At 57.1% G+C, this 12872-nt stretch overlaps 1 protein-coding gene across 1 annotated transcript in view; it reads right to left on the reverse strand.

The window, feature by feature from the left end:
* The window catches only part of ATP7A (ATPase copper transporting alpha), a gene marked incomplete at its 5' end in the record, with an annotated part of 63269 nt that overhangs the window by 2345 nt on the left and 48052 nt on the right, over positions 1-12872 (reverse strand). The window contains 4 exon segments of the mRNA XM_040334437.1: positions 2350-2367; positions 3467-3670; positions 3757-3899; positions 11314-11460. Of these exon segments, the coding sequence (XP_040190371.1) occupies positions 2350-2367; positions 3467-3670; positions 3757-3899; positions 11314-11460 (512 nt within the window).

Consider the following 12872-nt stretch of genomic DNA (forward strand, 5'->3'; position numbering starts at 1 on the left):
CACAAGGTGGCCCGCGCTGTCCCCCCCCGCAGTGCCTCTCCTCTGCCACAAGGTGGCCCGCGCTGTCCCCCCCCCTGCAGTGCCTCTCCTCTGCCACAAGGCGGCCCGCGCTGTCCCCCCCGCAGTGCCTCTCCTCTGCCACAAGGTGGCCCGCGCTGTCCCCCCCCCCCCCCCGCAGTGCCTCTCCTCTGCCACAAGGCGGCCCGCGCTGTCCCCCCCCGCAGTGCCTCTCCTCTGCCACAAGGCGGACCGCGCTGTCCCCCCCCCCCCCCCCCCCCCCCCCCCCCCCCCCCCCCCCCAGCAGTGCCTCTCCTCTGCCACAAGGCGGCCCGCGCTGTCCCCCCCCCCCGCAGTGCCTCTCCTCTGCCACAAGGCGGCCCGCGCTGTCCCCCCCCCGCAGTGCCTCTCCTCTGCCACAAGGTGGCCCGCGCTTTCCCCCCCCCCGCAGTGCCTCTCCTCTGCCACAAGGTGGCCCGCGCTGTCCCCCCCCGCAGTGCCTCTCCTCTGCCACCACGTCCAACAGATCGTTCTGTACGGGGAGAAACGTTCGTATGAGATGTGAGAGAACTCCTCCCCTTCCCCCCGCAGAGCCTTTCCTCTGCCACAAGGCGGACCGCGCTGTCCCCCCCCGCAGTGCCTCTCCTCTGCCACAAGGCGGCCCGCGCTGTCCCCCCCCCCCCGCAGTGCCTCTCCTCTGCCACAAGGCGGCCCGCGCTGTCCCCCCCCGCAGAGCCTCTCCTCTGCCACAAGGTGGCCTGCGCTGTCCCCCTCCCCCCCGCAGTGCCTCTCCTCTGCCACAAGGCGGCCCGCGCTGTCCCCCCCCGCAGTGCCTTTCCTCTGCCACAAGGTGGCCCGCGCTGTCCCCCCCCCCCCCCCGCCAGAGCCTCTCCTCTGCCACAAGGTGGCCTCAGTCTTCCCCTCCCCCCCGCAGTGCCTCTCCTCTGCCACAAGGTGGCCCGCGCTGTCCCCCCCCCGCAGTGCCTCTCCTCTGCCACAAGGTGGCCCGCGCTGTCCCCCCCCCCCCCCCGCAGTGCCTCTCCTCTGCCACAAGGCGGCCCTCCCCCCGCAGTGCCTCTCCTCTGCCACAAGGCGGACCGCGCTGTCCCCCCCCGCAGTGCCTCTCCTCTGCCACAAGGTGGCCCGCGCTGTCCCCCCCCGCAGTGCCTCTCCTCTGCCACAAGGTGGCCCGCGCTGTCCCCCCCCCCCGCAGTGCCTCTCCTCTGCCACAAGGCGGCCCGCGCTGTCCCCCCCCGCAGAGCCTCTCCTCTGCCACAAGGTGGCCTGCGCTGTCCCCCCCCCCCCCCCCCGCAGTGCCTCTCCTCTGCCACAAGGCGGACCGCGCTGTCCCCCCCCCCCCCCGCAGTGCCTCTCCTCTGCCACAAGGTGGCCTCAGTCTAATGAAGGCGGACCGCGCTGCCCCCCCCCCAGCAGTGCCTCTCCTCTGCCACAAGGCGACCCGCGCTGTCCCCCCCCGCAGTGCCTCTCCTCTGCCACAAGGCGGCCCGCGCTGTCCCCCCCCCCCCCCCGCAGTGCCTCTCCTCTGCCACAAGGTGGCCCGCGCTGTCCCCCCCCCCCCCCCCCGCAGTGCCTCTCCTCTGCCACAAGGCGGCCCTCCCCCCCGCAGTGCCTCTCCTCTGCCACCACGTCCAACAGATCGTTCTGTACGGGGAGAAACGTTCGTATGAGATGTGAGAACTTCCCCTCCCCCCCGCAGTGCCTCTCCTCTGCCACAAGGCGGCCCGCGCTGTCCCCCCCCGCAGTGCCTCTCCTCTGCCACAAGGTGGCCCGCGCTGTCCCCCCCCCCCCCCCCGCAGAGCCTCTCCTCTGCCACAAGGTGGCCTCAGTCTTCCCCTCCCCCCCGCAGTGCCTCTCCTCTGCCACAAGGTGGCCCGCGCTGTCCCCCCCCGCAGTGCCTCTCCTCTGCCACAAGGTGGCCCGCGCTGTCCCCCCCCCCCCCGCAGTGCCTCTCCTCTGCCACAAGGCGGCCCTCCCCCCGCAGTGCCTCTCCTCTGCCACAAGGCGGACCGCGCTGTCCCCCCCCGCAGTGCCTCTCCTCTGCCACAAGGTGGCCCGCGCTGTCCCCCCCCGCAGTGCCTCTCCTCTGCCACAAGGCGGCCTCAGTCTTCCCCTCCCCCCGCAGTGCCGTTCCTCTGCCACAAGGTGGCCCGCGCTGTCCCCTCCCCCCGCAGTGCCTCTCCTCTGCCACAAGGCGGCCTCAGTCTTCCCCTCCCCCTGCAGTGCCGTTCCTCTGCCACAAGGTGGCCCGCGATGTCCCCCTCCCGCAGTGCCTCGCCTCTGCCACAAGGTGGCCCGCGCTGTCCCCCCCCCGCAGTGCCTCTCCTCTGCCACAACGTCCAACAGATCGTTCTGTATGGGGAGAAACGTTCGTATGAAATGTGAGAGAACTTCCCCCCTTTCCCCCCCCGCAGTGCCTCTCCTCTGCCACAAGGTGGCCTCAGTCTAATGAAGGCGGACCGCGCTGTACCCCCCCCCCTGCAGTGCCTCTCCTCTGCCACAAGATGGCCTCAGTCCAATGAAGGCGGACCGCGCTGTAATGCAGTGCCTCTCCTCTGCCACAAGATGGCCTCAGTCCAATGAAGGCGGACCGCGCTGTAATGCAGTGCCTCTCCTCTGCCACAAGATGGCCTCAGTCCAATGAAGGCGGACCGCGCTGTCCCCCCCCCCCTGCAGTGCCTCTCCTCTGCCACAAGATGGCCTCAGTCCAATGAAGGCGGACCGCGCTGTACCCCCCCCCCCTGCAGTGCCTCTCCTCTGCCACAAGATGGCCTCAGTCCAATGAAGGCGGACCGCGCTGTCCCCCCCCTGCAGTGCCTCTCCTCTGCCACAAGGCGGACCGCGCTGTCCCCCCCTGCAGTGCCTCGCCTCTGCCACAAGGCGGACCGCGCTGTCCCCCCCCCGCAGTGCCTCTCCTCTGCCACAAGGCGGACCGTGCTGTCCCCCCCCCCCGCAGTGCCTCTCCATTGCCACAAGGCGGACCGCGCTGTCCCCCCCCCCGACTTCTCTTCCCCTGCAGTGCCTCTCCTCTGCCACAAGGTGGCCTCAGTCTAATGAAGGCGGACCGCGCTGCCCCCCCCCCCAGCAGTGCCTCTCCTCTGCCACAAGGTGGCCTCAGTCTAATGAAGGCGGACCGCGCTGCCCCCCCCCCAGCAGTGCCTCTCCTCTGCCACAAGGCGGACCGCGCTGTCCCCCCCCCCCGACTTCTCTTCCCCTGCAGTGCCTCTCCTCTGCCACAAGGTGGCCTCAGTCTAATGAAGGCGGACCGCGCTGCCCCCCCCCCCCCAGCAGTGCCTCTCCTCTGCCACAAGGTGGCCTCAGTCTAATGAAGGCGGACCGCGCTGCCCCCCCCCCCAGCAGTGCCTCTCCTCTGCCACAAGGTGGCCTCAGTCTAATGAAGGCGGACCGCTCTGTCCCCCCACCCCCCCGGACCGCGCTGTCCTGGACTCACCCTGATCAGAACCACGTCTGCCGCTTCAATGGCCACATCTGTGCCGGTCCCGATAGCAATCCCGACATTGGCCATGGCCAGAGCGGGGGAGTCATTGATCCCATCCCCCACCATGGCCACCCTCACCCCCTGGTCCTGGAGCTGCTTCACTTTGGCCACTTTATGAGACGGGAGAACCTCGGCAAAGACTTTGGTGATTCCAACCTTCCAGGAGAGAAGAGAAATCGTTACAAAGTGTCCCCTCCCCCCTTCTCTCTGATGTAAGGGGCCCCGGGGCCCATCGGAGGTACCTGAGAGGCGATCGTCTTCGCTGTCCTACTATTGTCTCCGGTCATCAGAACAACATCCAGGCCCATCGATCGAAGAGTGAATACGGCCAACGCCGCCTCCGGCTTCACCGTGTCTGCGATGGCGATTAACCCGCAGAGGACCCCTGAAATACAGAGACCACTGAGAACCCCCAAATACAGAGAGCGGTGAGAACCCCCAAATACAGAGAGCGGTGAGAACCCCCAAATACAGAGAGCGGTGAGAACCCCCAAATACAGAGAGCGCTGAGAACCCCCCAAAATACAGAGAGCGCTGAGAACCCCCCAAAATACAGAGAGCGGTGAGAACCCCAAAATACAGAGAGCGGTGAGAACCCCCAAATACAGAGAGCGGTGAGAACCCCCAAATACAGAGAGCGCTGAGAACCCCCCAAAATACAGAGAGCGCTGAGAACCCCCCAAAATACAGAGAGCGGTGAGAACCCCAAAATACAGAGAGCGGTGAGGACCCCCAAATACAGAGAGCGCGGAGAACCCCCAAAATACAGAGAGCGCTGAGAACCCCAAAATACAGAGACCACTGAGAACCCCCAAAATACAAAGACCACTGAGAACCCCACAGAGGACCCCTGAAATACAGAGAGCGGTGAGAACCCCTGAAATACAGAGAGCGCTGAGAACCCCCAAATACAAAGACCACATAGAACCCCAAAATACAGAGAGCGCCGAGAACCCCGAAATAAAGAGCGCTGAGAACCCCCAAAATACAGAGAGCGCTGAGAACCCCCAAAATACAGAGAGCGCTGAGAACCCCCAAAATACAAAGATCGGTGAGAACCCCCAAAATACAAAGATCGGCGAGAACCCCCAAAACACAAAGATCACTGAGAACCCCCAAAATACAAAGACCGGTGAGAACCCCCAAAATACAAAGACCACAGAGAACCCCTGAAATACAAAGACCGGTGAGAACCCCCAAAAATAGGATTTTTGTACCCACCGTAAAATCCATTTCTCTGAGTTCATGGACAGACACAGCATCCTTTGACCTTAGGGTTATATCCGCTTCCTTTAGGAGAGTTTAGGCAGAAAAAAAGCACTTTAAGTGTTAACAACATTTTCCTCAGTGCAGCTCCTCCCAGGGGGCGTGGTTCCCCGGGTATAACCCCCACTCTGCTCTAGCAGCCTCAGTTCGTAAACAAGCAGTACAAACCAAGGAGGGGTGGGTGCTGTGTCCGTCCATGAACTCAGAGAAATAGATTTTACGGTGCGTACAAAAATCCTATTTTCTCTTCCGTTCATGGACGGACACAGCAGACTTTGACCTTAGGGACGTCCCCAAGCGGTGGAAAACGAGAGGTGGGAAAATACAGAAAACCAGCTTCACCCCAAACAAAACCAGAGTTACTCAACGGAGGAACTCCAACCTTAAACTGCCGCCTGTAACACCCTGCGGCCGAAGGAGGCATCAGAAGATGCACACACATCCACCTTGTAAAACTTTGAGAAGGTGTGGACCGACGACCAGGGCGCAGCCTAACACCCCTGTAAGGCCCCGTACACACGTCTGAGAAACTCGACGAGCAAAACACATCGTTTTGCTCGTCGAGTTCCTTGTGAAGCCGCCGAGGATCTCGGCGAGCCAAGTTTCCCCATTGACTAACGAGGAAATAGAGAACATGTTCTCTATTTGGCTCGACGAGTTCCTCGTCTGTTTCCTCGGCCAAAAGTGTACACACGACCGGTTTCCTCGGCAGAATACGGCTCCCATCGAGTTTCTGGCTGAATTCTGTCGAGAAACTCGGTCGTGTGTACAGGGCCTTACACAGAGGCATGATGCCGGAAAGCCCAAGAGGCCCCGATCGCCCTGGTTGAATGCGCCGTGACCCGAAAGGGGGCGCCCGCCCCTTCAGGGCATAGGCCTGAAGCACAATCTGTCGGAACCACCTAGGAACGGTGGCCGACGAGAAAGCCAGCCCCTCTTGTAGGACCAGCCACCGACACGAACAGTGAGTCCGACTTCCGGAACGGAGTCGTAACATATAAGTACACTCGTAGGGCCCGAACCACATCCAGAGGATGTAAAGTGGCCTCCTCCTGGTATTTCGGCCGAGGACATAAGGATGGAAGAACAATGTCCACATCAATGTGAAAAGCCGAAACGACCTTGGGGAGAAAAAGCAGGCAAGGAAGAAGCTTCCGAGTAAGGAAGGTGTAAAATAGGCGATAGTGACCCCAAGGAGCCACCAACGCGCCTGACGCTTCCACCCACGTGTCTCTTGACCTGGCCACGATCGTGGCACCTACCGATAGAGATGGGACGCTAGAAGCTTCACGTCCGGAGTGCCCCACTTTTGGCCCAGACCCTGAAACCCCTGCGGGTGGAGAGACCACTCTCCTTGGTCTAGTGCAGTTCGACTTAGGAAGTCGGCTTGCCGTTGTCGGACTGGATCCTGACCGGTCGGCCCTGTAGATCCAGGGACCACCTGGCAAGGCACAGCTTGATTGCTCGGAGCTCCAGAATATTGATCGGTAGGCGCCTGAGTCCATCGCCCCCGGGCTGACTGGGTGCCCCAAATGCCCCTCCCCAACCGGAGAGGCTGGCATCCGTCGTGACCACTGTCCAGTGGCACGGCAGAAAACAACTTCCCGGCCCGAAGCACCGGAGACACCAGCCACCACACCAGGGGAGACATGACCAGATGACTCAATTGAATCTGGTAATCCAGAGATGACGGAAGCTTGTCCCAACGTGACAGCAGTTCCCTCCGTAGTACCCTGGCGTGGAATTGGACATACGGAACCGCCTCGAAAGAGGCCACCATCAGACCCAGAACCCTCCTGCAGAATCGCAGAGATGACCACTTCTGGGTCGGCAACTACTGCACAGCAGATTGCAGAGTCTGAAGTTTTTCCGTTAGGAGAAAAAAACTCCCGCCTCGGCGGAATCCAGGACTAGTCCCAGGAATTCCAGTCCCTGAGACGGAATCAACACTGACTTCTGGACAATACAGAAGCCAGCCGAACTCTTGGAGAGTCTGACACGTGATAGACACGTCCTCCACCCATTCTGAGTTCGAAGAAGCTCGTAGGAGAATGTCGTCCAGACATCCCATAATAACAAACCCCCGCTGTCACAGCCGGGCCAGTATCGGGACGAGAACCTTGGTGAAAACCCGCTGAATGGGAAGGACACCAATTGAAAATTGCCCTCCCTGACCGCAAAGCACAGAAATCTCTGGTGCTTTAAGCATATGGGAACCTGCAGGTACGCATTCATGACATCCAAGGACGCCAGAAAAGTGCCGCCATTATCGAGCGAATCGACACCATCCTGAAATTTTGCACTTTGACAAAACAAACGAGGGCCTCGAGGTCCAGGACGGGACGGACCCCGTCCTTCTTGGGGACTACAAACAGATTGGAGTAAAACCCCTGAGACCGTTCCATCGAGGGAACCGGCACAATCACTCCCCCGACCAGAACATCCTGGACAGCCCCTGACAGAGCCAACCGGCGAACCGGAGGAAGCCAGAGGCTGGAGGGAAAAAACCTGTTTGGTAGACAAGAGAGAAACTCTATCTTGTACCCCGAGGAAACACTTCGCAACTCCAACGGTCGGAGAGGAGAGACCTCCACCGAGCCGCGAATTCGGGAAGCCGGCCCCCCACCTGAGACACGGGCAGGGGCAGATCTTCAGGCGAAAGCAGGTATGTCCGCAGACTTGTTGGGCTTGCAGTACCAGGTGCGTAGCTGCACCGCAGCGGGGGTCTTAGCACCTTGTAAACCTTCCCCCACCGCACAGGGTGGGCGAAAAAAAATGCTTGGGGGTAGTAAAGGAGGGTCCTTGCTCATGGCGAGGTCCCTTGCCCTTCCCAGACTGTGGGAACAGCATGCTCTTACCACCCGTGGCATCCTCAATGACGCCACTCAGGGAAGTCCCAAAAGGACCGTTCACCCTTAAAGGCCATCACCAAGGCCTTCTTTGAGGACTAGTCCGCAGACCAGCCATCAGCCACACAAGGCGGCGCAGTACCACCACATAGGCGGAAGCCCTGGAAAGCAAGAGCGTAACCAGGACCGACTCACAGACAAATTTTAGACCCAGAACTAAATGTTCAGCCAGGTCCTTGCAGGTCTCGGAAGCATCCTGCTCCTGCAGCAAAAAAACGTTGCCCGTGCAGTCAGAGTCCGTGACACCAGAGCTCCAGCCAAAACCGGTCTCACAGCCGAACCCCCTACTGCAAAGAAGGAGCGGGCCACAGCCTCCATTCTCCCATCCGCAGGGTCCTCAAAGGCAGGAGCCCCATTCACATGGTGGTTAGCTCACCTGGACACTGGAGGGTCCACGGACGGAGGAGAGACCCACTTTACTAAAAAGGTCCTCCACAAAGGGATAACGGCAAAAACTGTCTGCGGCGTATCCCATTCCTTACTGTGCCAAAAAAAGGAACACAAGGAAAGCATTGTCAGTGCGTGGCGGTTTGCGGGACCCAAAAAGGACTGGCACAGCAGGTGCCCCCGCCCCATCCTCAAGTACCGAGTATCACGCCTGCAGAAAAAAATAGCTCCAACATTTCCAAACAGCAACCGACCCTGAACCAGAGTCGCTCTCACTGTGCGCGTGGGTTAAGCCCGCATCATCTGACAATACAGAGTGTCAGAGATATCCCCAGAAGCAGGCCAGGGAGGGGGGCGCTAATATACCCCCCATCAGTCGCTTCAAACTGGCGAGAAAAACCGCCACCGACATTGCATAGCAGATGTGGCAGGGGGAGGGGCAGCAAGGCTTACAGGGGAAGAAGTACCTGTCCAGGCTTCCCAATGCCCCCCCGCTGTGTCACCTAACAGCAAAGCAGAGTCCCCCACGGTCACCTCCCGGCCTTACAGAGTATGGGAACCCCCAGGGAAACTCACCACCTCACCCAGGTGCCGCGCGGTCTGAGAGAAGCCTAAGTGTGCTGAGAAGTTGGCTGTGCTGCGTCTGGTAGATTTGTGTCATTTCTGCAGCGCTAAAGCGGCCACACGAGGCCAAACAATTTCTAAGACGGCCGCCGAATGTGTAAAAAAACAGTCTTGGACCACAAGAAAATGGCCGCCGAGCTATGTAAAGCGGGACTCCGACAAAATGGCGGCCGTGTCGCATTTAAAAAGACAGTGACACAGCAAAAACACAGTACAGCACAAAGTCACCATAGCACACAAAAAGGCCCTGTAGTGAACACACACAGCCCCCGCTACGCACACAGGCCCCGGTGTATCAGAGACCCCAGAAAACCCCCCCTCACAGCCGCTACCCAAATGGGAAAGGAGGGAGAGGAATAAGGGAGAGAGGAAAGCAGGGCGGACCCTCAGTCGACCTCCCAAGGGAAAACACCAGCCAGACCACTTACCTAAGCAAGGGGCCACTACTTACCCGTCCTGTGACCACCGGCTGGAGGTACCCCAGACAGAACCAACGTCCGCTAAACGGCATGGCTGTCGGCCAGACACACTGTGACAAGGCCATAGAGACCGGTCTTATGTGTGCCCTAGAACCGAAGTTCCCCGGCCGCCCCTGGAGCAACGGGGCCTGTCGTGGACGTCCCAAAGCCTAGCTGAGGGCCGGCACACGCTCGAAGGCCGAACCTGGGGGGACTACAAGAGCCGAGGACCCAGCCTATCACCCAGTCGGCTGTTGATAGAAGAATCGCAGGATTCAAAAATACAGGAACAAAATAATAAAAAGGGAGAAAAATATAAAAAAAATCGCTAGAAAAAAAATCTCCAGAGTCCAGGAACTCCAGAGTGTCTGACCTCTCCTGACGTTAGGCAGGAAAAAAACTGAGGCTGCTAGAGCAGGGTGTGGGTTATACCAGGGGAACCACGCCCCCTGGGAGGAGCTGCACTGAGGAATGTGGTGTTAACACTTAAAGTGCTTTTTTTCTGCCTAAACTCTCCTAAAAGGGAAGCGGATATAACCCTAATGTCAAAGGCTGCTGTGTCCGTCCATGAACGGAAGAGAAATACCAAGACCACTGAGAACCCCCAAAATACAAAGAGCGGTGAGAACCCCCAAAATACAAAGATCGGGGAGAACCCCACAGAGAACCCCTGAAATACAAAGACCAGTGAGAACCCCACAGAGAACCCCTGAAATACAAAGACCAGTGAGAACCCCCAAAATACAAAGACCACAGAGAACCCCCGAAATACAAAGACCACAGAGAACCCCTGAAATACAAAGATCAGTGAGAACCCCACAGAGAACCCCTGAAATACAAAGACCAGTGAGAACCCCCAAAACACAAAGACCACTGAGAACCCCACAGGGAACCCCTAAGATACAAAGACCGATGAGAACCCCCAAAATACAAAGACCACAGAGAACCCCACAGAGAACCCCCGAAATACAAAGACCGGTGAGAACCCCACAGAGAACCCCCAAAAAACAAAGACCACTGAGAACCCCACAGGGAACCCCCAAAATACAAAGACCACTGAGAACCCCCAAAACACAAAGACCGATGAGAACCCCCAAAATACAAAGACCACAGAGAACCCCCAAAATACAAGGACCACAGAGAACCCCAAAATACAAAGATCGGTGAGAACCCCCAAAATACAAAGACCACTGAGAACCCCCAAAATACAAAGACCACTGAGAACCCCCAAAATACAAAGACCACTGAGAACCCCCAAAATACAAAGACCACTGAGAACCCCACAGAGAACCCCTGAAATACAAAGACCACAGAGAACCCCCCAAAAAAACAGACCACAGAGAGCCCCTAAAATACAAAGACCGGTGAGAACCCCCAAAATACAAAGACCACTGAGAACCCCACAGAGAACCCCCGAAATACAAAGACCGGTGAGAACCCCACAGAGAACCCCCAAAAAACAAAGACCACTGAGAACCCCACAGGGAACCCCCAAAATACAAAGTCCACTGAGAACCCCCAAAACACAAAGACCACTGAGAACCCCACAGGGAACCCCTAAGATACAAAGACCGATGAGAACCCCCAAAATACAAAGACCACAGAGAACCCCCAAAATACAAGGACCACAGAGAACCCCAAAATACAAAGATCGGTGAGAACCCCCAAAATACAAAGACCACTGAGAACCCCCAAAATACAAAGACCACTGAGAACCCCCAAAATACAAAGACCACTGAGAACCCCCAAAATACAAAGATCCTGAGAACCCCCAAAATACAAAGATCCTGAGAACCCCCAAAATACAAAGATCGTGAGAACCCCACAGAGAACCCCTGAAATACAAAGACCACTGAGAACCCCCAAAATACAAAGACCACTGAGAACCCCAAAATACAAAGACCGGTGAGAACCCCACTGAGAACCCCTGAAATACAAAGACCGCTGAGAACCCCAAAATACAAAGACCACTGAGAACCCCACAGAGAACCCCTGAAATACAAAGACCACTGAGAACCCCCAAAATACAAAGACCACTGAGAACCCCAAAATACAAAGACCACTGAGAACCCCTAAAATACAAAGACCACAGAGAACCCCTGAAATACAAAGACCAGTGAGAACCCCAATATCAGTCTCTGGGAAGAAGACGCACCATCCACGGCCACCAGCACAGCGGTGCGACCTTTCTCCTCGTGTTCCGTCATCAGAAGATCCGTGTCGCTCTTCAGCGTGCGGAAGTTGCGGTTCATCCATTCGCGGTTCCCGATCAGCACCGAGTAGAGCGGAGAGACGGAGGAAGCTGTATACACAATGTAGAGGTCATATATATATATATAATACACTTCCTACATCACATGGGGGGAGGAGTCACTAATACTGGAGGGTGTGCATGGGAGCCAATCAGCTTCCAGGCTTTATTGTCAAAACTTAATAGAAGAAGCTGATTGGCTCCTGTGTACAGCCGCACCGGATTCTGCACTAAATCCCCCTCATTGTGTTCTACACTCTATATACGGTAACAATGACCGGTCCTTACACGTAGACCAGGGCTCTATATACGGTATAAATGACCGGTCCTTACATGTAGTCCGGGGCTCTATATACGGTAACAATGACCGGTCCTTACATGTAGACCGGGGCTCTATATACAGTATAAATGACCGGTCCTTACACGTAGTCCGGGGCTCTATATACAGTATAAATGACCGGTCCTTACATGTAGACCGGGGCTCTATATACGGCATAAATGACCGGTCCTTACATGTAGACCGGGGCTCTATATACGGTATAGATGACCGGTCCTTACATGTAGACCGGGGCTCTATATACAGTATAAATGACCGGTCCTTACACGTAGACCGAGGCTCTATATACAGTATAAATGACCGGTCCTTACATGTAGACCGGGGCTCTATATACAGTATAAATGACCGGTCCTTACACGTAGACCGGGGCTCTATATATACGGTATAAATGACCGGTCCTTACATGTAGACCGGGGCTCTATATACAGTATAAATGACCGGTCCTTACACGTAGACCGGGGCTCTATATATACGGTATAAATGACCGGTCCTTACATGTAGACCGGGGCTCTATATACAGTATAAATGACCGGTCCTTACACGTAGACCGGGGCTCTATATACGGTATAAATGACCGGTCCTTACATGTAGTCCAGGGCTCTATATACAGTATAAATGACCGGTCCTTACATGTAGTCCAGGGCTCTATATACAGTATAAATGACCGGTCCTTACATGTAGACCGGGGCTCTATATACGGTATAAATGACCGGTCCTTACACGTAGACCGGGGCTCTATATACGGTATAAATGACCGGTCCTTACATGTAGTCCAGGGCTCTATATACGGTATAAATGACCGGTCCTTACACGTAGACCGGGGCTCTATATACGGTATAAATGACCGGTCCTTACATGTAGACCGGGGCTCTATATACGGTATAAATGACCGGTCCTTACACGTAGACCGGGGCTCTATATACGGTAACAATGACCGGTCCTTACATGTAGTCCAGGGCTCTATATACGGTATAAATGACCGGTCCTTACATGTAGTCCAGGGCTCTATATACGGTATAAATGACCGGTCCTTACATGTAGTCCAGGGCTCTATATACAGTATAAATGACCGGTCCTTACATGTAGTCCAGGGCTCTATATACAGTATAAATGACCGGTCCTTACA

Source organism: Rana temporaria, assembly GCF_905171775.1.
Source record: "Rana temporaria chromosome 9 unlocalized genomic scaffold, aRanTem1.1 chr9e, whole genome shotgun sequence".
NCBI lineage: Eukaryota > Metazoa > Chordata > Amphibia > Anura > Ranidae > Rana > Rana temporaria.